The sequence below is a fragment of the Ovis canadensis genome, chromosome 10 (genome assembly GCF_042477335.2).
Source record: "Ovis canadensis isolate MfBH-ARS-UI-01 breed Bighorn chromosome 10, ARS-UI_OviCan_v2, whole genome shotgun sequence".
Taxonomy (NCBI): domain Eukaryota; kingdom Metazoa; phylum Chordata; class Mammalia; order Artiodactyla; family Bovidae; genus Ovis; species Ovis canadensis.
The window spans coordinates 85,441,985-85,465,679 of NC_091254.1; the positions used below are offsets into that span (position 1 = coordinate 85,441,985).

At 39.5% G+C, this 23,695-nt stretch overlaps 1 protein-coding gene across 2 annotated transcripts in view; it reads right to left on the reverse strand.

Moving 5' to 3' along the window:
- LOC138446671 (ATP-binding cassette sub-family C member 4-like) overlaps positions 1-23,695 on the reverse strand; it is a 174,667-nt gene that overhangs the window by 23,099 nt on the left and 127,873 nt on the right. For both annotated transcript variants that reach the window (XM_069601903.1, XM_069601902.1), the window contains 4 exons: positions 18,727-18,882; positions 6,173-6,262; positions 604-776; positions 76-181 (listed from right to left, as the gene is read on the reverse strand). In XM_069601903.1, the coding sequence (XP_069458004.1) occupies positions 76-181; positions 604-776; positions 6,173-6,262; positions 18,727-18,882 (525 nt within the window). The remainder of the gene's footprint in view (positions 1-75; positions 182-603; positions 777-6,172; positions 6,263-18,726; positions 18,883-23,695) is intronic.

Below are 23,695 nucleotides of genomic sequence, written 5' to 3' on the forward strand. Positions count from 1 at the left end.
TATCAAGTTTTACAAGGAAGGATCAGTGCTAAATTGAATATAAGTGAAAAAAAAAACAAATAGTGAGGGACTTACCAGTATCCATTCACAGCCAGTAACGGTGCTCAACCTGTGTGTGATGGTTAGCACAGTGCACTGGGTAAATTTCTCATGAATTTTTTTTTGTATTAACTCATCAGTTCTGAAATCAGAGAAGTTGATATACTTCAGTGAAGACAGGAAAGGCAGACTAAAGAGTTAAAAATTAAAAATCAATAACATATAATCTTGCTCCTAATAAACTAAGTATAAAACGTCTATTTATAAATTTACTATTTTCCATAAAGTGATGGAAAATAGCCTTCTCTTGAAACTGTTTAAAACTATCTGGATTAAAACTAGCTGGATTCCTAAATGCAGCTCTCTTAGGATGCCTCACAACAATATTAACAGCATATAACTGTCTTGGTTTCTTTCTTTGTTTTCCTTTGTTTGTGATTAATATTATTAAAAGACATCTGTGGGCCAAAGAGAGCACAGAAACATTTCTCAGCATCACTAAATGTTTTCCATTTACGACATTTACAATTTGGATTCCAGGTTTAATGGACCTCAGCTCCATACCTTGGATCCACATTGGATGTGGCCTTGTCAAGAATCAATATCTGATTTTTCCTGAGAACAGTCCTGGCAAGGCACACTAGTTGTCTCTGTCCAACACTCAAGTTCAACCCTGATTCTGCCAATTCAGTATCCAATCCACTAGGAAGAGCTTTGATGGCTTCTTTAAGTTGTACCTATGGATACAGAAAGAACAACATTTCAAAAACAAACTGCTGCAGAAGTAGAAAAGCCTCTTAGACATTAGAGCTTTGAAGTCCTCATGACTTCTTATGTATCTTACATGTACAGTCACATGATGGGAAAAGCTGTTTCCAATTAGTGTTCACTGAGACCCAGATAATCACGATGGTGTGATCACTCATTTAGAGCCAGACATTTTGGAATGTGAAGTCAAGTGGGCCTTAGAAAGCATCACTATGAACAAAGCTAGTGGAGGTGATGGAATTCCTATTGAGCTATTTCAAATCCTGAAAGATGATGCTGTGGAAAGTGTTACACTCAATATGCCAGCAAATTTGGGAAACTCAGCAGTGGCTACAGGACTGGAAAAGGTCAGTTTTCACTCCAGTCCCAAAGAAAGGCAATGCCAAAGAATGCTCAAATTACCACACAATTGCACTCATCTCACATGCTAGTAAAGTAATGCTCAAAATTCTCCAGGCCAGGCTTCAGCAATACGTGAACCGTGAACTTCCTGATGTTCAAGCTGGTTTTAGAAAAGGTAGAGGAACCAGAGATCAAATTGCCAACATCCACTGGATCATGGAAAAAGCAAGAGAGTTCCAGAAAAACATCTATTTCTGCTTTATTGAGTAGGCCAAAGCCTTTGACTGTGTGGATCACAAGAAACTGTGGAAAATTCTGAAAGAGATGGGAATACCAGACCACCTAACCTGCCTCTTGAGAAATCTGTATGCAGGTCAGGAAGCAACAGTTAGAACTGGACATGGAACAACAGACTGGTTCCAAATAGGAAACGGAGTACGTCAAGGCTGTATATTGTCATCCTGTTTATTTAACTTATATGCAGAGTACATCATGAGAAACGCTGGACTGGAAGAAACATAAGCTGGAATCAAGATTGCCAGGAGAAATATCAATAACCTCAGATATGCAGATAACACCACCCTTATGACAGAAAGTGAAGAGGAGCTAAAAAGCCTCTTGATGAAAGTGAAAGAGGAGAGTGAAAAGGTTGGCTTAAAGCTCAACATTCAGAAAACGAAGATCATGGCATCCAGTCCCATCACTTCCTGGGAAATAGATGGGGAAACAGTGGAAACAGTGTCAGACTTTATTTTTGGGGGCTACAAAATCACTGCACATGGTGACTGCAGCCATGAAATTAGAAGACGCTTACTCCTTGGTGGAAAAGTTATGATCAACCTAGATAGCATATTCAAAAGCAGAGACATTACTTTGCTGACTAAGGTCCGTCTAGTCAAGGCTATGGTTTTTCCTGTGGTCATGTACGGATGTGAGAGTTGGACTGTGAAGAAAGCTGAGCACCGAAGAATTGATGCTTTTGAACTGTAGTGTTGGAGAAGGCTCTTGAGAGTCCCTTGGGCTGCAAGGAGATCCAACCAGTCCATTCTGAAGGAGATCAGCCCTGAGATTTCTTTGGACAGAATGATGCTAAAGCTGAAAACTCCGGTACTTTAGCCACCTCACGCGAAGAGTTGACTCACTGGAAAAGACTCTGATGCTGGGAGGGATTGGGGGCAGGAGGAGAAGGGGATGACAGAGGATGAGATGGCTGAATGGCATCACGGACTCGATGGATGCAAGTTAGGGTGAACTCCGGGACTTGGTGATGGACAGGGAGGCCTGGCGTGATGTGATTCATTGGGTCCTAAAGAGTCGGACACAACTGAGTGACTGAACTGAACTGAACTGAGAAGGATGGTGGGTAGAGTCAAGTCAGTACAGAAAGATCTCAATGTTCCCCCATCCCTGCCCCATGCCGTCCACCAACTCCCACCTAGGAATTAGTTCAGAAAGTCTCTCAAATATTGCAGCTATTTCTCCCAATATGGTTTAAACAAAAAATCTAAAAGGATCTTTACAGTTGAATCAACTTTACCATAGTAAATTTTGCATAGAAGTTGAAAAAACATTACAGAAAGTTGGGTTCTCTAAAGATATATTATTAACACTTTACAATTTTTTAACATTTAAAATAATACAAATTTAAACAATGGAAAACTCTGTCTTATACATTAGTGATCCTGGAACATTTCCCAAGCTTAGTCTATAAATAGTGGAGTCAAGTGCATTTTCTTCAATATCATAAATGTCTTAGAGTGAATGAAAACTCAGAAAATCAAGGTAAATATTACATCTTATCTCCCCCACAATATGGATATAGGTTATCTCCCCCACAAGATGGATAATCCATCCTCATAAAATTATACTCATAAGTTTAAAAAACCAAATCTTTAACTACCAAATATAATCTGAAAGTACACTTGGTGGTAGGGGTTACTTCAATGAATATTCATTTTGGAGAAATACTATGGAGCAAGAAGCAAACTCAGGCTCTACTTAAAGTGAAAGAACAAAGAAGAAATACACCTCAAATTAAGAAACCAACAGATTGATGGCCAATAAGTTACGTGACACAGTACAACTTCAGATAACAAAACACCAAGGGTGAATGATTAGTATTTTCTTGATATCCTAAATGCTGGAGCACTTCCAAGAATGTGATCCTGAATTGTGCTCCTGATGGAGTCCAGTCCCTAGAAAGCAGGATTCTGAGTTAGGATTAAATATGGTATTGGTGTTTACCAGCATAAAAGGTATACAAACTGTAAAGGGTAAGATTTGGATTGTGGTGCAAGTGGTTGGTCTTTGTTAAGACTGACATTTTAACTTTGAGGAAATAATCTCACACTCCTGAGTTGGATGACATCACATAACTCATCTGTTTTTTTCCTCTTCCTTCAGGTTGTCCATATTTGCTTCATGATGAATAAGAGTTGTAAGGGGAAGTGTTTTTCATAAAATACTGTTTTCTGAGACACTATATTTATTTATGAATCAGGGATGGTTATGTGAACAACATGAATATCAAGGCCCTCTGTAGTGTAATCATAAAATCAAGGTATGAAATATTACAATGGAAGAAAAGGGCAACAGATGCAGTAGACAACAGAAGTTGCAACTGGAGAATCTGAACATATTAGACAAGAGTGTAATATGACTATTTTATTTCTTAATCAAGATAATTGTGTTAGATTATGCAAGAGAATGTCCTTGAAAAGGACAGAGATTGTGCCTCCTGATGACTGTGATAGACCCAGAATCTGCAACGATGCCTGTCTAAGAAGCTCTCAGAGATATCTGTTGGCTGTGTGAAGGCAGAAGTGAATCTCATCATATGACATATCTGTCCCTATAAATTAGAAAGTAAATCCATATAAACAGGTTATGTATAACACTATTATTACGTGTTAAGGGATTATATACTTATAATAATTAACTGGCTCCAGAATATCACAACATCACACTGTAAATTGTGGAAAGTATATAAAAAGTTATAATTTAAGGAAAATGGACCAAATAATACTAATCAAAACTATACATCTCAATATGAAACACTTTAGATCATTTTTGAGGTTGGGAAAATAATGGAATATAGCAAAATTGAGAAACAGTAAACTGAACTTATAAGGTACCCTATTTCTATCATCATAAACATGTTTAAAGTAACCTGCTGTGTAGTGTATCTAGCAGGTGCCAGCCCCTCTCACAGGAAGTTAACACAGATGTCAGGTGCTTCCCACATTTCGTGGAACCTTCTTACTTCTCAAAAAGAAAGGCTGGTGAGGGCTGGAAGGAGACAGGGAAATGCATTCAACAGATGGGGAAGAGCTTTTACTAGAGCAGGGCCAGCAGTAAAGGAAGCAAAGGGACAGCCCGTTCACCTAGCACAAGGCCCCGGGAAATGGATATGTGAGTTGTCCCACAGCAAGGACTGAACCACGTGGTTCCTGATGCACAGGCTGCTGATGACCAGGTTTCTGTATCTTGGTTTCCTATGTGATGAGACACACTTGTGCCCTAACAGAGATACTATCAATGCTGGATTTGTGTAACACAGAATTTTTTAAAGAAATAAGCCATATTTCTCTAAAATGAAGAAATCAACCAAACATTTAGCACCTATTTATCAAGTGCTGACTTCCCTGGTAGCTCAGATGGTAAAGTGTCTGTCTGCATGTGGGAGACGTGGGTTCAAGCCCTGGGTCGGGAAGATCCCCTGGAGAAGGAAATGGCAATCCACTCCAGTACTCTTGCCTGGAAAATCCCATGGACAAAGGAACCTGGTAGGCTACACAGTCCATGGGGTTGCAAAGAGTTGGACACGACTGAGCAACTTCACTTTCACTTTCACTTTATCAAGTGCTACTTTTTTAAAATCAAAAGACTGAGCTAGATCCCATGGGAGACTAGAAGTCTGTCTATGGTTTAGAAATCTAAAGTTTCTGCCATCAGTAGAGTCAATTTGCAAAATTAGGACTAATATACAAATTAATTAGTATTGAAATATACAAACAAACAGCAACTTAATAGTCAAATTTTTTTTCATGCAAGGGCAGGGAAATTCAGTGAAGTAGGGCAAGGGGAAACATGACACAAATAACAGGAGCTCCTCTAGTAATTAACATATCCATGTAAAATCTGAGCCAGAACACCAGGGTTCTGTTACCTGCATTCATGCTGCAGCATTAAAATGATATAATCACCAATAAGTAATCATCATCACATTCCAACTAAATAATTTACTTTTATAAACACTTTCTTATACAACTTCATACCATTTTATTTGAATGATCTTGTTTATCTTTCAGTTAATAATGAAAAACTAGTGTCTTCACTTAGATATCCAGCAAGCAGATCCAACCAGCCCATTCTGAAGGAGATCAGCCCTGGGATTTCTTTGGAAGGAATGATGCTGAAGCTGAAACTCCAGTACTTTGGCCACCTCATGCAAAGAGTTGACTCATTGGAAAAGACTCTGATGCTGGGAGGGATTGGGGGCAGGAGGAGAAGGGGATGACAGAGGATGAGATGGCTGGATGCCATCACTGACTTGATGGACGTGAGTCTGAGTGAACTCTGGGAGTTGGTGATGGACAGGGAGGCCGGGTGTGCTGCAGTTCATGGGGTCGCAAAGAACTGGACACGACTGAGTGACTGAACTGAACTGAACTGAAGGCCAGAGGAATAAAATGAACATTGGAGGGTAATTAGGGTAATTAATTTACCAGGTCAATCATGGAATTTGATCCCACAGTTTTAATGTCTAGTTTAATGCTCTGTTAAGGACAAAATAATGAATCTAGTTGCTTGGGGTTCTATAGAAAAAGCTAAAATGAAAACAAGAGGAATTATATTGTTGGTTTTCATTATCAGTACACACATTTTAGGTGTACCCATCTCATCACTCTTCTCCTAGAAAGTAAACAGTTAAAATGACAAGCTTCCCTTAATTACCTGCAGTGCCATGAATGTACACACACAGATACCGATGCTAACAAGTTAACAACATTACATAAATTACCTCTTCTAAGACATTCCACAGTTCCTCCTCCAAATACTCATTATAGGGATCCAGATTTTTCCTCATTGTTCCAGTGAATAAAACAGGTTCCTAAATACCAGAAAATAGTGAATGTTAGTACCTTAATCTCTTTTCATTTTAAACCAATGCTTATAGAAAATGAAAATACCAAATATCAAAATTTACTGCAATTATTAATATTTAAGTTTCAAATGTATGTTTACAAAACAGTATCTCTAAACTAATTTTCCATTGTACAAAGTGTGCTACAAAAAATCCTCTGGACTATTAAACACTAACAGAAGAAAGTGTTTAAGAAGTATTTTCATCTTAAGGAAAAAAATACTGAAGAAAAGAAAGGAAATTTTGATTTTTTTTAAAAAGTTGCCATTCTGGTAATAAATATCTGCTTAAACACACACACAAACTGACATTATAATCACAGGAAGAAGTTTACAGCAAGATCTACATAAATGAAGTATCAATCCTGGTGTGACTGGGAAACATCAAGTGCATGATTAGCTGAGGTTTGTGCTTCAAAGCAAAACCATTCAATATTTATACGTTGGCAATGAAGAATAAACTAGGCTATTTTCTCCATTGGTCAGACTGTCTTCTAGGACCTGGAATCTCTCCCCAGGTATGAATGGAACATCCCCTCATGTTCAGAGAACGTCAGCTCCTGGGGCCTGAGGCACCTCTGTCCATGGAGAGATCACCTCTGATTCTGCACCAGCTGGTCCCCACGTTCTCTCACCTGTGCATCAGGATGACCTGCCTCACAGAACCTCGTTACTAACTTCAAGGCCAGAAGGACCTGAAACCCACTGTGATGTGAGCCATCATAAAACTGTTTAAATAGCTTTTCCTATTCATCATCAGGAGGAGCCACAAGTAAATTACACTGGAAACACACCTCCTGAGTTTCGAGAGAGAATCTTGTACATAAGCTCATGTAGACAATTTACATTTTCTTCTGGAAGGCTCTAGTAAGCCAGGTCATAAGAATATGGGCAACAGAGAAGAGCCCAACAGGCTCCTTTCAGTGAAGGGGGCAGAGCAAGGGGAGGCACATGTGTGGGAACAAGAAGAGACCTGACTCCTCCACAAGTGCCCGGAACTGCTCGGAATCACCAGCCTCAAATCCCGCCTGGTCTTGGGGCTGGACTTTCCTCCTAACTTCATAAAAGCCTGAGAAGAAAGATGAGGAAGACAAATATTTCTTTTCTTTAGTCATGATGAAGAATGACACTCAGAGAGCCTCCCATACCTTCTTTCCCTCTTGTCTCAGTGTTAAGTCTAGTGATCGAGAAATGAATGCAGAAGGCACAGGACAGTGTGCCACCAAAAGAGATATATCCCTAAGGGAAGTCCAAGATTAAAAATATACTATGTAGGGAGCTTCATTTGCACAAAGTTGATTAAGTGACTGATAAGCCTACAAAGCATTGAAAATCACTGGACATACAACATTTCAAGATGATTATTGAATTGAACTGAAAAATCCAGAGACTCAAATTTAAAGTTTCCCTTAAAACTCTTGAATTTAGGAATAAAGATTAACAACCATCTAAGCAATACTAAGAGTTCCTTGTCAGGAGAATAACCATCATTGTACTCCAGATTTTTATAAAAACTTTTTACTCTTTGTAATTTTCAACCCTAAGTGTCCCCTATGCAGGCTATTTCTCATCTTTTAGCTGTATCTATGAAGTTTACACAAACAACCGGCGAGGTGAGGGGAGGCTGGTCCCCAATATTCCTCACCCTTCTCTTTTCCATCTTCCCTCCATTATTCAGGTCCTTTCAAGTAAGCAGGTACTCCCTGAATGTAATCTCAACTGGAGTTCTTCATGGGGAATATACTTAATTACTTCAGATCTTGAGCACAAAGGACGTATACACTTCAACTCCCTGTTGCGTTTAAGGAAATTATTTAGGAACCCTTTCACTTTTGCTTTTTCCTGAAAATTTGAACACAAATTGAGGAGTACTTCTTAAGAACACAGTATTCATCTCTTAAAGTTCCCCCCAGGACTGATGGTCTATGCCCCCACTCCCCTGTCTCTGGTCCCTACTCAGGTCCTTGCTGCTATCACACCTCCCCCAGTTCTGACCTGTTCATGGCAGGACCAACAGTGATGGGGATAAGCCTGGGGGAGAGAGAGAGAGATGACCCCAGAAGCTTGCTGCTGTTCCCAGGATCACAGGTAACAGGGATTCAGGGAACATGATGTGGGCCTGGCTCACTTGAGTGGGGCAACTCAAAGAAACAGCACTGGGCTCCCTCTTCTGCAGAGTCTGCTCTCAGCTTCCCAGGTTACTTAAATCAGGGTGTTGACACACAAGCATCACTTGCTACTCATTTGAGGGGAAGAGAGATGTACATATTCTGCACTTAGACAAGTTAATTTCGAGTAACCAAACCAACAGATTTTTCTCCATCTCTGAGCCAACAAGGCACTGTAAAGACAAAGGGCTCTTGCTGGGGAGGGGTAAGATTTTGAATATCTTCTCCTGATACTTATTAGCCCATAACACATAAATGAAAAAAAAAAAAAACATTTCAAAACGGATATTCTCCAAACGAAACTCAAAACAGGAGGAATCATATCTTCTGACTTTACTAAACTTTTGTTATGTTTTGGGGAAAATATCTCATGAGAACATCATCAGTTTAACTAACATTTATTGAAAACAAAAAATAAATTTGGAGTCAGACAGTTCTAAGTTCTGATTCAACTTCTCATTAATTATTAGACTGAGGGTAAATTATTTATCTTTCCAAGACAGTTCCATTACTGGAAACTAGGGTTAGCCTTGCAAGGTTGCTGTGACAATCTGAAACAACAATGAAGTTCCTGATGTGATGCTAACATGGAACAGGAGCCGAGCCCAGCCCAACAGGGGGACAGGCAGGGACAGTGTCTGTCAAACTTCAGATGTAGTCAGTGGATTAGGAAATTAATTTTGTGCATAGTGATAATCATTTTGTCTTTTATATGAAGTAGAATAGAACTGGCATCACAGAAAATATCAGAGCACAGAGCAATAGGAATGTTGTTTTGTGACATTTTTGTTTCTCTGTGTATGTGTGTGCATGCACACGAAATCATGATATGAAGCAGTTCTATCAAGGACCACAGTCAAGAGCCGCCTGAAGTCTTGCACAAGCAGAGTAATTTGCTTCTCAGCCTCTGGAGTTGGGAATCTTTTTAAATTTACTTTGAACCCTATTAGTATATTTTGGAAATTAATACATTGCTGATCATGTCATTTGCAAATATTTTCTTCTTTTCCATAGGTTGTCTTTTTGTTTTGTTTTGTTTTGTTTTTTTAATGGCTTCCTTCATGCTATACTTTTAAGTTTAACCAGGTCACATTTGTTTATTTTTGCTTTTGCTTCCATTACTTCAGGGATCAGATCCAAAAAAATAGCGCTGTGATTTATGTCAAAGAGTATTCTGCCTATGTGTTCCTCTAAGATCTTGTCTTACTAAGCATCTTGTCTTATAGGGCTTGTTCATTTATTCATTTTTACTTTATTTTTTATATGGTATTAGAGAATGTTCTAACTATTTCATGTAAATGCAGTTGTGCAGACTTCCCCACACTATTTATTGAAGAGACTGTCTGTTCTTTATTACATATTGTTACCTCTTTTGTCTTAGATTAACTGACCATAAGTGTGCGGGTTTATTTCTGGGTTTTCTATCCTGTTCCATTAATCTATGCGCCTGGTTTCTGTGACAGTAACATACTTTTTCATTATCGTAACTTTGTAATATAGTTTGAAATCAGGGACTGTGATTCCTCCAGCTAGCTGTGTTCTTCTTTCCCAAGATTGTTTGGCTATTTGCAGTCTTTTCTGTTTCCATACAAATTAAAAAAAAAATTTTTGTTCTAGTTTTGTGAAAAATGCCACTAGCAATTTGATAGAGATTGCATTGACTCTATAAATCGTCTTGGGTAGTATGGTTATTTTTAACAACAATGAATCTTCGAATCCAAGAATACAGTTTATCTTTTCATCTGTTTGTATCATCTTGAATTACTTTCATCAGTGTCTTACAGGTTTTGTATACAGGCCTTTTACCTCCTTCAGTTCAGTCAGTCAGTCAGTTCAGTTGCTCAGTATTGTCTGACTCTTTGTGACCTCATGAATTGCAGCACGCCAGGCCTCCCTGTCCATCACCAAGTCCCGGAGTTCACTCAGACTCACGTCCATTGGAGTAAGTGATGCCATCCAGCCATCTCATCCTCTGTCACCCCCTTCTCCTCCTGCCCCCAATCCTTCCCAGCATCAGAGTCTTTTCCAATGAGTCAACTCTTCGCATGAGGTGGCCAAAGTACTGGAGTTTCAGCTTTAGCAACATTCTGTCCAAAGAAATCCCAGGGCTGATGTCCTTCAGAATGGACTGGTTGGATCTCCTTGCAGTCCAAGGGGCTCTCAAGAGTCTTCTCCAACACCACAGTTCAAAGGCATCAATTCTACGGCGCTCAGCTTTCTTCACAGTCCAACTCTCACATCCATACATGACCACAGGAAAAACCATAGCCTTGACTAGAAGGACCTTAGTTGGCAAAGTAATGTCTCTGCTTTTGAATATGCTGTCTAGGTTGGTCATAACTTTTCTTCCAAGGAGTAAGAGTCTTTTAATTTCATGGCTGCAGTCACCATCTGCAGTGATTTTGGAGCCCAAAAAAATAAAGTCTGACACTGTTTCCACTGTTTCCCCATCTATTTCCCATGAAATGATGGGACCAGATGCCATGATCTTCATTTTCTGAATGTTGAGCTTTAAGCCAACATTTTCACTTTCCTCTTTCACTTTCATCAAGAGGCTTTTTAGTTCCTCTTCACTTTCTGCCATAAGGGTGGTATCATCTGCATATCCGAGGTTATTGATATTTCTCCCAGCAATCTTGATTCCAGCTTGTGTTTCTTCCAGTCCAGCGTTTCTCATGATGTACTCTGCATATAAGTTAAATAAACAGGGTGACATTATATAGCCTTGACGCACTCCTTTTCCTATTTGGAACCAGTCTGTTGTTCCATGTCCAGTGCTAACTGCTGCTTCCTGACCTGCATACAGATTTCTCAAGAGGCAGGTTAAGTGGTCTGGTATTCCCATCTCTTACAGAATTTTCCAGTTTATTGTGATCCACACAGTCAAAGGCTTTGGCATAGTCAGTAAAGCAGAAATAGATGTTTTCCTGGAACTCTCTTGCTTTTTCCATGCTTAGGTAGGTTTATTCTGAGTTGTTGTGTTTTTTTTTTTTTTCCCTCTGATGTGATGTCAATGGAATTGTTTCATTAATTTCTCTTTCTGATACTTTGTTTCTAGTCTATATCAATACAGTCAATATCTGTATAAACAATAGCTTATACAGCTCAATATCAAAGAAACAAACAACCTAATAAAAAAATGCAAAGAAGACTTAAATAGACATTTCTCCAAAGACATACAGATGGTCAACAGACCCATGAAAAGATACTCAGCATCACTAATTATTCAGTTCAGTCGCTCATTCATGTCCAACTCTTTGCGACTCCATAAACTGCAGCACGCCAGGCTTCCTTATCCATCACCAAACTCACAGAGCTTGCTCAAACTCATGTCCATCGAGTTGGTGATGCCATCCAACTGTCTCATCTTCTGACGTCTCCTTCTCCTCCTGCCTTCAATTTTTCCCAACATCAGGGTCTTTTCTAAGGAGTCAGTTCTTTGCATCAGGAGGCCAAAGTATTGGAACTTCAGCTTCAGCATCAGTCCTTTCAATGAATATTTAGGACTGGTTTCCTTTAGGATTGATTGGTTTGATCTCCTTGCAGTCCAAGGGACTCTTAAGAGTATTCTTGAACATCACAGTTCAAAAGCATTAATTCTTCTGTGCTGAGTTTTCTTTATAGTCACTAATTATTAGAGAAATGCAGATCAAAACTACAATGAAGTATCACCTCACACTGGTTAGAATGACCATCATTTAACATCTACAAATAATAAATCCTGGAGAGGGTGTGGAGGAAAGGGGACCTTCCCACGCTGTTGGTGGGAATGTAAATTGGTACAGCTGTTATGGAAAACCATATGGAGGTTCCTTAAGGAATTGAAAAAGAGTTACTGTGTGATCCAGCAATTCCCCTCCTCAGCAAATATCTGGAAAACATAAAAACTCTAATTCAAAAATATACATGCACCCCAGTTTTCACAACTTTTCTATTTATAATAGCCAAGGTATGTCCATGGACCGATGAATGGATAAAGATATGATGTATACACACACACACACAGAGGAATATTATTCAGCCATAAAAAGAATGAAATAATGCCATTTGCAGCAACATGGATGAACCTAGAGATTATGAGACCAAGTGAAATAAGTCAGCAGAGAAAGACAAATATCATATACGATCACTTATATGTGGACTCTTAAAAATTGATAGAAATGAACTTATTTACAGCACAGAAAAAGATTCACAAACATAGAAAACAAACTAATGGTTACCAAAGAGGAGAGTAGAGGAGTAGGATAAGTTAAAAATCTGTGCTTAAGAAATACACACCACTACTTTGCTATACAATTGAAACACTGTGAAAAATAATCAAACACACACAAAATCTGACTCCTGGCTCTGCCCCTTGATAAGTGAGACAAGCCCCCAGGGCCTCAGTTTTTAAATCAACTGTTAGTTAAGGATAACTACAGAATTGTGAGGATTAAGCAGGAAACGGTTGGATAAGGGGTTAAAACATGTTAATGATTCCACAAATGTTAGGAATTCTTATCAGTACTTGTCAGGGACTGTAATAAGCACAGAGGAGCAGAAATGAGAGCTACATTTTTGTATCCTCAAGCAGATCCTCAAGGAGAGGAAGAAAATAGCCAAGACTATGGGGAGGGCTGAGAAAAAAGGCCATTGGTCTTGGTGGAAGACTGGTAAGTAACAATGTGTACAAGGTGGTGGTCAGGAAAGAAGCTGCTGGGAGGGGAAAATGAAATCAAAGTACAAGAAAGTGTCATTCTCTCTTTTTGCTTTTGGTGGAAATGTTAGATACATATCTCTGTTACACCTTCCCACAAATTCCTATTGCATTTTTTTTTCTTCTTTGCTCTACTATTTATATTTATACAAACAATTTAGTTTATATTGTAAACAATAAATATAATCACCAAGCACCATGAACACATATGAGAAATTAAAGAGTAAAGTCATTCCAGAAAGTATTACTCTTTTTACTTAAGCAGAAATAATATTCAAGGCCAGTAACCCAATCATTAAGAATAATAATAGATCCTGATGACTGAGCATTCTCAAGAACCAGACATGGACACAAACCTTATCTCGCCCAGTTGTGTGTGCTAAGTCACTTCAGTCATGTCAGACTCTTTGTGACCCCATGGATTGTAGCCCACCAGGCTCATCTGTCCAAGGGATCTTCCAGTCAAGAATACTGGAGTGAGTTGCCGTGCCCTCCTCCAGCAGACCTTCCTGACCCAGGGATTGAACCTGCATCTCTTATGTCTCCTGCTTTGGCAAGCAGGTCCTGCACCACTAGCACCACTTGGGAAGCCCAGATACATCTTCACAACACATCTGTGTGGCAATGATTCCCAGACCTGGTTTAAAGATGAGAACCCTGAAGTCTGGAAGCTGAGTAATGTCATCAAGGCCCCAAAGTCCTTTGAGGCAGAGCAGGAATAAATCTGCGGGTCACATTGACACTCGGGCTACACAAACATTCTCTCCCTAGCTGCCTCTGGAATAATTTCCTGGGAACTTTGCACATTGCAAGTTCTCTACAGATACTCCTTCTTTTATCAACCAGTATTGTAGCTTAGAGACAAAGGCATATAGAGAGGAACCTACATGTATACTAAGCTTGACACTATTTTGTAAGGATGCTCTCTGGAGTGTGTATGTTGAACATGCTCAAAGGAAGGGTGGAAATCAACAGAACAGAACAGAACCAGACCATGTTGATGCAAAGGTATGTTTAGTCTTTGCTCAGATGTGCTTCCAAACATTATTGGCAGAGCCAAGGATCTTCCAATGTTATTTCTTTACTTATAGAGTTATTTTATGTACACAAGCATACATTTTTTTCAAATTAAGAACCTTTAAAAATAAGGCAGTATATGTTTCAAAAGCTTTGCATCAAAGGAAATGAAAGGACTCTACAGATATGCCCTTTATTTCTACTAACCAATCTCACTTGGACATTTCAGAGATGAGTATCATCAAAATGTAAAACTTGGGAATCTAAACTCATTTATTTTCTACTGTAACCACAAGTCACGAATTAAATAGCCAGAAGGAATCTTTAAATATGGAGACTAAAAGTGCTAAAAAGTTCTTCCCATTTTTTCTGAAACGGATACCTTTAAAATTTTTTAAAATAGTGGTAAAATACACATGAAATTTACTAGCTTGACCAGCTGTAAGTGCACAGTTCAGAGATATAGAGTACATTTACACTGTTGCTCAGCGATCATCACCATCCTGCCACAGAACTCCTTTCATCTTTCAGAACTGAAAATCTGTAGACATTAAACAACTCCCCACTCCCAGCGAGCAGCTCCTGGCACCCACCATTCTACTTCCTGTCCCCATGAATTCAGTACTCTAGGTACCTCATATTAGCAGAATCATACAGTATTTGTGCTTTGTGACTGGCTTATTTCACTTAGCTTAATTTCCTCAAGGTTCATCTGTGTTGTAGCACAAGTCAGAATTCTCTTCCTTTTTGAGACTGAATAATACTCCACTGTACACATATATCCACTACATTTTGCTTACCAATTCATCAGTCAATGGACCTTTAAGTGCCTCCACATTTTCGCTACTGAGAATAATGCTGCTATGAACATACAAGTACAGGTATCACTTCAAGATCTTTCTTTCAATTCTTTTGGGTTTACACTCTAAAGTAGAATTGCTAGATCATATAATAATTCTATCTAACTTTTTTGAGAATTGGCCAACTTGTTTTCCACAGTTGCTGCACTATCTTACATTCCTACCAGCAATGAACAAGGATTCTAATTTCCCTACATCCTTGCCAATACTGCCAACCCATTCTTTATTTCTCTCTTTCTTTTTTTTTTTTTTTCTGATAGCAGATGTCTTAAGGGGTATGAGGTAGCATTTCACTGGAGTCTGAAAAGCTATATCTTGGTTTCCAAATACTTAGACATATGCATTACCATATGTAAAATTAGATAGCTAGTGGAAATTTGCTGTATGATGCAAGAAACTCAAATTTGGTGCTCTGTGATAACCTAGAGGGGTGGGATGAGGTGGGAAGGAGGTTCAAGAGGGAAGGGACATATGTATACCTATGGCTGATCCATGTTAATATATGGCAGAAGCCAAAATGATACTGTAAAGCAATTATCCTTCAATTAAAAATAAATTAATTAGAAAAAAAAGAGTACTTAGAGTAATTCCAGGCATTTTAGAGGCCACAGGTAGGTAGCCACAGCTGTACTCAGTCATAAGGCCCAAGCCCACATTCTCCCTCCCTTTGGGTGCCATGCTGAAATGCTTCCTAATAAACAGGCATTTCAGGGCACGTTACACCCAGATTCCAGGAAGCACATTCCCCTGGCTCTTTGTGTCTCATCTCTTCTCTGTTTCCCATCTCAAGAGGGTGCTTTTCTGAGCTCTGTTTGATAAGCAGATGATTATGGAGTACAAAAATAAAACCTCAAAAAAAAAAAAAAGGGAAAACAGCAAGTCTCTCAAAACAGAGGGCAGGATGGAAGATCAAGATATCTGGCCTACATTGCCCTTGGCTATATACCTGGACACAATCAAGGACAGAAATGGTGAAGGCCTAACTGAAGCAAAAGATATCAGAAGAAATGAAAAGAATACACAGAAGAACTGTACAAAAAGGATCTTAATGACACAGATAACCACCATGCTGTGGTCACTCTCCCAGAGCCAGACATTCTGGAGTATGAAGTCAAGTGGGCCTTAGAAGGCATCACTACCAACAAAGTTGGGCTTCCCAGGTGGCACTAGTGGTAAAGCATCCACCTTCCAATGCAGGAGACATAAGAGACGTGGGTTTGATCCCTGGGTTGGGAAGATCTTCTGGAGGAGGGCATGGAAACCCACTCCAGAATTCTTGCCTGAAGAATGCTATGGACCGTAGCCCCTCAGGCTACGGTCCATAGGATCTGCGGAGAATCAGACATAACTGAAGCGACTTGGCATGCACAAAAGAAGCTAGTGGAGGCAAGGGAATTCCAGTAGAGCTATTAAAATCCTAAAAGATCATGCTATCAAAGTGCTGCACTCAGTATGTCAGCAAATTTGGAAAACCCAGCACTGGCCACAGGACTGGAAAAGGTCAATTCTCATCCCAATACCCAAGAAGGGGAATACTAAAGAATATTCAAACTACTGGACAATTGCATTCATCTTCCACACTAATAAGGTTATGCTCAAAATTCTGCATGCTGGGCTGAAGCATTACATGAACCAAGAACTTTGAGATGTCCAAGCTGGGTTTAGAAAAGACAGAGGAACCAGAGATCAAATTGCCAACATTTGCTGGATCTTAGAGAAAGCAAAGGAATTCCAGAAAAACATCTACCTCAGTTTCACTGACTATACTAAAACCTTTGACTGTGTGGATCATGACAAATTTTGGAAAACTCTTAAAGAGATAGGAATACCAGGCCATCTTACTTGTCTGTTAAGAAACCTGTATGCGGGTCGAGAAGCAACAGTTAGAACACTGCATGGAACAACTGACTGGTTCAGGATTGAGAAAGGAGTACAACAAGGCTGTTTATTTAATGTATATGCTGAGAACATCATGAGAAATGCTGGGCTGGATGAGTTACAAGCTGGAATCAAGACTGGCAGGAGAAACATCAACAACTTTAGATATGTGGATGATACCACTCTAATGGCAGAAAGGAAGAGGAATTAAAAAACCTCTCGATGAGGGTGAAGGAGAAGAGTGAAGAGGCCAGTTTAAAACTAAATATTAATAAAATTAAGATCACAACTTCCAGCACCATCACTTCATGGCCTATAGAAGGCAAAAGGTGGAAGCAGTGACAGATTTCCTCCTTTTAGGCTCTAAAGTCACTGTGGATGGTGACTGCAGCCATGAAACTAGAAGATGGCTGCTTCTTGGCAAGAAAGCTATGACAAATCTGGACAGTGTGTTAAAAAGCAAAAACATCACTTTGCTGACAAACGTCTGTATAGTCAAAGTTATGGTCTTTCCAGCGGTCATGTATGGTTGTCAGAGCTGTGCCATAAAGAAAGCAGAGCACCAAAGAATTGATGCTTTCCAACTGTGGTGTTGGAGAAGACTCTCGAGAGTCCTTTGGACTGCAAGGAGTTCAAACCAGTCAATCTTAGAGGAAATCACCCCTGAATACTCACTGGAAGGACTGATGCTGAAGCTGAACTCCAATACTTTGGCCACCTGATGCAAACAGCTGACTTATTGGCAAAGACCCTGATGCTGGGAAAGACTGAAAGCAGAAGAAGAAGAGGGCAACAGAGAGTGAGACGGCTGGATGGCATCACCATACGAAATGGACGTGAACTTGGGCAAACTCTGGGAGATGGTGAGGTCCATGGGGTCACGAAATCAGACACGACTGGGCAACTGAACAACAACAGTATACCTGGAGGATGGTAATTGCTCAGTAAATATTCACTAAAGTATGTTGAGTGGGTAAATCACAAGGAAAGACAGGAGCTTCTACTGTTCACATAATTCAATTTCCAACACACTGTCTGAAAGTCACACTTCTTTAAGAAGCAGAAGAAAAGAAAACAGAATCAGAGCTGAGGGAGAGACGGTCAATTCAATGCTGCACCATCACAGCAGCCACACACTGGGTCTCAGGGTGAAGCACTCTATACCATGCACTGATCTATTTTGCCATCAGAACACCTTGAAGGGTTGGTATTGTTAGCTGCCTTATAAGACAGAAAACTGAGGAGCACAGAGGTGGAATTCCAAGTCCCTTTCTCTTCCTCACTATTCTGTACTGACTGCCTGGAGAAAATTACTTATTAATGGCTGATTTGTCAAAGTCTCCCCATAGCATCCAAACACTCTGCAATTCTCAAAGCCCCACAGTTTCATAGAACACCCTCCAGGGACACAATCACCTTTGAAAGGATGTCCTCATTTCCTACAGCAAAGCTCTATCTGGAAGACACTTAAAATTTGCATTTCCCTATGGAAACCTCTCCAGCGCTAAACAAACAATTTACTGTTTTGTTCTCAGAATTATGTGGTTATCAGTGGATAAAATTGTGGGACCTGAAGAAGTCTGAGTCCAGAAATCCATCTCAGTAAAGTATTAAATCACAAGCACAGAAAACTAACAAATAAACAAAGAAACAAAACCTAGTATATGATGAAAGTATCTGTTGAAAATACCTGCTGCTAAAAATATGCTCTACTAGGTGTAAAAAGGATTAACCCTTTGTTTAATTTGAAAAATATAAAAATAAAAAATAAGTAAATTTAGGTGGCTTATGAAAAGAACATGTGAGTGCATACCTGAAGTGCAACTGACATTTTCTTCCTTAAATCATGAAGTCCAATATCGCTTATCCTGATTTCATCAATCCAAACACCACCTTCAGGTTCTGACAGTCTAAAAAGGGCAGCGATGAGGGAACTTTTTCCAGCCCCTGTTCTTCCTACAATGCCAAGCTGTAGAGAGATCCAGGAGAGAGTAAGAATTAACAAAATGCAACAAACCTGGGAGAAATGCTGGCTATTGATGATGAATTTTAAAAGTTCTATATAAAGGGTAGTCTATAAGTTTCTCAGTCATGGCACTGTTGACATTATGGGCCAGATTTCATTCTTGGGGGAAGAGGGCTTGTCCTGTGTATTGTAGGATGCTTAGCAGTGGCCTTGAACTTGACCCACTAGATACCAGTACCAGTAGCACTCCCTAAATCAACTGTGGCAACCAAATATTTCAGACACTGACAACTGTCCCCTGGTTGAGAGCCCCTTAGTCCCAAGAAGAGTTAAAAATGACAATCTGCTGGCAATGAAAGGCCAGCGATCTCCTAAGTGGTCCATAAGAAGTCAGCCTTTAAATTAGCTTTATTTCTATAGCCTGAGTAATTTGACCTGGAGAATTATGTGACTAATTTTATGGAGATATCAACAAGTAAAGTTAGAAGTATTATACATAAAAATAATATTCACTTTTTCAAGGGCCTAATTATTTAAGAGGAATTATTCTTTGGTAGAAAAACTAAAAAAATTCCCAATATTAAATATCTTAACTATATTATATCTTGAAAGAAAATATCTTAAAATTATAAAATGCAGATCTCAGTGTCTTATAAGGCAGAGGACAGTAGACAAAATACACATAATAAAGTCAACATCAACACAACATTTGCTACTTATATGGGACCTTTCACTGGAGCAGTTCAAAAGGTATTTTATAAACAAATTAATACTTGCAATTGCACCTTGGAAAGATACATGTCAAGTGTCAGTCAAGTCATTAAAACCAAAGCAGAGAGAAATTCAGTGCGCTAACGATAAGATTGGGGCTTTTCTGATGACTCAATTGTAAAGAATGTACCTGTCAATGCAGGAGACTCAGGTTTGATCCCTGAGTGTGGAAGATCTCCCAGAAAAGGAAATAGCAACTCACTCCAGTATTCTTGCTTGGATAATTCCATGGACAAAGGAGCCTGGCAGGCTACAATCCATGAGGTCACAACGGAGTTGGACACAACTAAGCAACTAATACCTATCAGTGCAGGAGACATGGGTTCAATCTCTAATCCAGGAAGATCCCACAGCTACAGAGCAACTAAGCCAGTGCACCACACCTACTGAAGCCCACATGCCCTAGACCCGGGAGCCACAACAAGAGAAGCCACCGCAGTGAGAAGCCTAGGGACTGCAACTAGAGAGCTGCTCACTGCAACTAGTGACCCCTCATTCATTCCAACCAGAGAAAAAACCAGAGCAGCAATGAAGACCCAGCCCAGCCAAAGAGAAAGAAATACAATTATTTTGTAAAAAGTTATGTTTATACTATGTTGTAGTTTACTTAGTGCACAATAGCATTATGTATGAAAAACAATATTCATACCTTAATTTTCAAATACTGATTGCTAAAAGAATGCTAACCACCATCTAAGCCTTTATTGGGTAGTAACACTAAAAAACACTGATGACAGATCAGAAAAACAAGTTTAATAATAATAAAATGGCTTGAAATATTGTGAGAATTACCAAAAGTTGACAGAGGCATGAAATTAGCAAATATTGTAGGGAAAATGGTGCCAATGTACTTGTTCAAAAATGAGTTGTTGTAAATGTTCAGTTTGTTAAAAAAAAAAGAAAAAGAAGCAGCATTATCTGTGAAGCACAATAAAAATATGCGTCTGTCTGTCTGGGTGTTCTCATACATAAATCAACACATGTTAAGAAACAGGTGACAACTGCATCCATGAGAATGTGTGTATGTTCCCATGTTATGAGCTCTACTGACACTGATCCATCTGTGCAAATGGGAACATTTGTAGACTTTGGATAATGGGCTGAGATATGTAGGGGCATTGAGGGCTGTTCGTGACCACAGGACTGTGAGCTCCAAACTCCAGTGAGGAGAATAATAAGAAACAAAGGACTTCACGGGCAGTCCAGTGGTTAAGATTCTGAGTTTCCACTGCAGGGGACTTGGGTTCGATCCCTGGTATGGAACTAAGATCGCACATGCTATATAGCCACACATCCCCTCCAAAAGAGGCAACTCAAAGGGAAAAAAAAAAAAAAAAAAACCTGGCTCTGGCTATTTCTACAGTTAAATCATTAAACCTATAAATATAGTCTGAATGTCTTATCTGGGTCACCAATGGGTTTTACCAATTCCACACGGAAAGTGTCACCAGTATCAGTAAGTTTACACCAAAGACACTTGGAAAAAGTCTTATTTTAGCTGCTTCACAACAGCTCCTTTCTGTTTTTCCTACCACTTGGATCAGAGTGGGAAGTGTAAGACAGGAAGACAGGAGCTGTTGTGTCTACAGCAAGATGTCATGGGAAAATGATACCACTTTTTGAAATTAAACTGATGTCCAATAAAATTAAGCTATAAATCCCAGGTTTGTGAATGTGCAGGGAACCAGGCCAGGGTTCATCTCTGATGACCACACCAACCTGTTAGACACTTGCTCCTGGATCTCTCTTCACACATCAAACTCGACATGATCAACATCTGATGCCCCACATAAAACAGCCATGTCCTCTGACTTCCCCACTCTGCTTCTTTCCCAGGCTCATAGGCACAACTGTCCACCTTCCTTCCAGCTTTCCCCGAGTCCAGCACGCTGCCAAGCCCTGAAGACACTACTCTTGCAGTGTTTCATGGCTCGATCCCTCACTTTAAGGTCCACATTCACCACCTGGGTGTCAGGATGCATTATCGTTTAAAAAACAAAATAAAACAAACTCTTTTCTTAATCATAATCAGTGCAAATGAATTTGAAAAGTAAATAAAGACTAGATATACCCGAGAAGTCTGATAAAACCAATCTTAAGACGTTGATATTTTGATTTTCCAGACTTGTGTTATGTGGTCTTAAAGATACAAATTTACATATTTAAACAAAATATGATTAGTATGAACATAATGTATCTTCATTTAGAATTTCAAATTTTTATTTTATTCTACTTTGCCAACAAAGGCCCATATAGCCAAGGCTATGGTTTTTCCAGTAGTCATGTATGGATATGAGAGTTGGACTATAAAGAAAGCTGAGTGCCGAAGAATTGATGCTTTTGTACTGTGGTGCTCAAGAAGACTTTTGAGCATCCCTTGGACTGCAAGGAGATCCAACCAGTCCATCCTAAAGGAGATCAGTCCTGGGTGTTCATTGGAGGGACTGATGTTGAAGCTGAAACTCCAATACTTGGGCCACCTAATATGAAGAGCTGACTCATTGAAAAAGACCCTGATGCTGGGAAAGATTGAAGGTTGGAGGAGAAAGGGATGACAGAGTATGAAATGGTTGGATGGCATCACCGACTCAATGGACATGAGTCTGAGTAGGCTCCGGGAGTTGGTGATGGACAGGGAGGCCTGATATGCTGCAGTCCATGGGGTCAAAAAGAGTCGGGCACGACTGAGCAACTGAACTCAACTGAACTGTTATAATGTATCTTCATTTAGAATTTCATAAAAATATTTATTTTAAATGGCTATATAACATTACAGTATATGTGATCATTTAACAAACTTCTACTGGTAGATATTTAGACAATCTCCAATATTTTGCTATCATAAAAAACTGTGTCAAATATCCTTGAAGCTCAGTCTCTGCAAACAACCTTAATTATTTCTTTCAGATAAATTCTCAGATGTGGAATTGCTGAGAATAAGGTACGTACATTTTAAGAGAAAGCTGCTAAGTATTGCCAACCTCCAGAAAAATGACACCATTTTCAACTTCCACCTGTTTCCCCGCACATTCATAAACCTGGGTATTATAGCTTTGTTTTAATTAACATCAGTTTGATTCTTAAAAGTGGAGTCTATTTCCCAGGACGTCTTACTGGAAATACAACAGCTCCTGACTCCCTGTCCCCTGCACCTGCCCACTCGGGTCCACGTGCTCTCACTTCTCAGATTAAACCCCAAAGGTTGGCTCTGTGTCACTCCACTCCAGGACATCTCTTCTACAGAACTGTCCCCACTGACCTCTCCATCCTTCATGTCCATGAGTCAGCTTCCTTGGGGTCACTAGGTAGTTGTGAGGGTTGGATATGAAAATGTGTGTTACACACCTGGTAGTTCTTTTCCCTGAATGCTCTGCAGGTGCCTAGTTCTTCACTCACTGGATCAGGGCATCGTGCCTTTGCTCATGTTGGTCTCACCTCCCAGAATGCCTTTCACATGCATTTCCACCTGCTGAAACCCTGACACACATCACTAAGTCTGTCTCACATGCCTAATTCTTCAGAAATGCTCTCCCTGTCCCCTATGTGTGCTTATCTCAATATTAACAGGTGTTGTATTATCTTTTCCTAAATTTATATAAAAATTCTGATCACCTTCTAGCTTACAAAACTAATATACCTATTTTCTTGTTTCTTCAACTGGCCTGTATATGTTGACAGCAGGATCTGTATTGGACTTGACTTTTTCTGATTTTTATTCCCTGTGGAGCCCTGAGACAAAGAAGCTTCTGCAGAAAGCTGAGATTTTTAATCAGGCCAGAGAATTTATGGAAAATTTATCATCATATTATTTAGACATATGATAAGCTGGACAAAAAGAAACATGGTAGATGGATCCTACAGCCATAAATAAAACTTCGAATGGCCAGCACCTCACTCTCATGGGACAGACAGCAACTTCCACCATGTAAGTGGTTATGGCCATTTTATACAGTATGAAAACTACAACCATCATTGGTCAAGCATTTACTCTGACCCATGTGCTGGGTGCTTTACATGTCTTATCTTGTTTAAGTCGTACAACAAG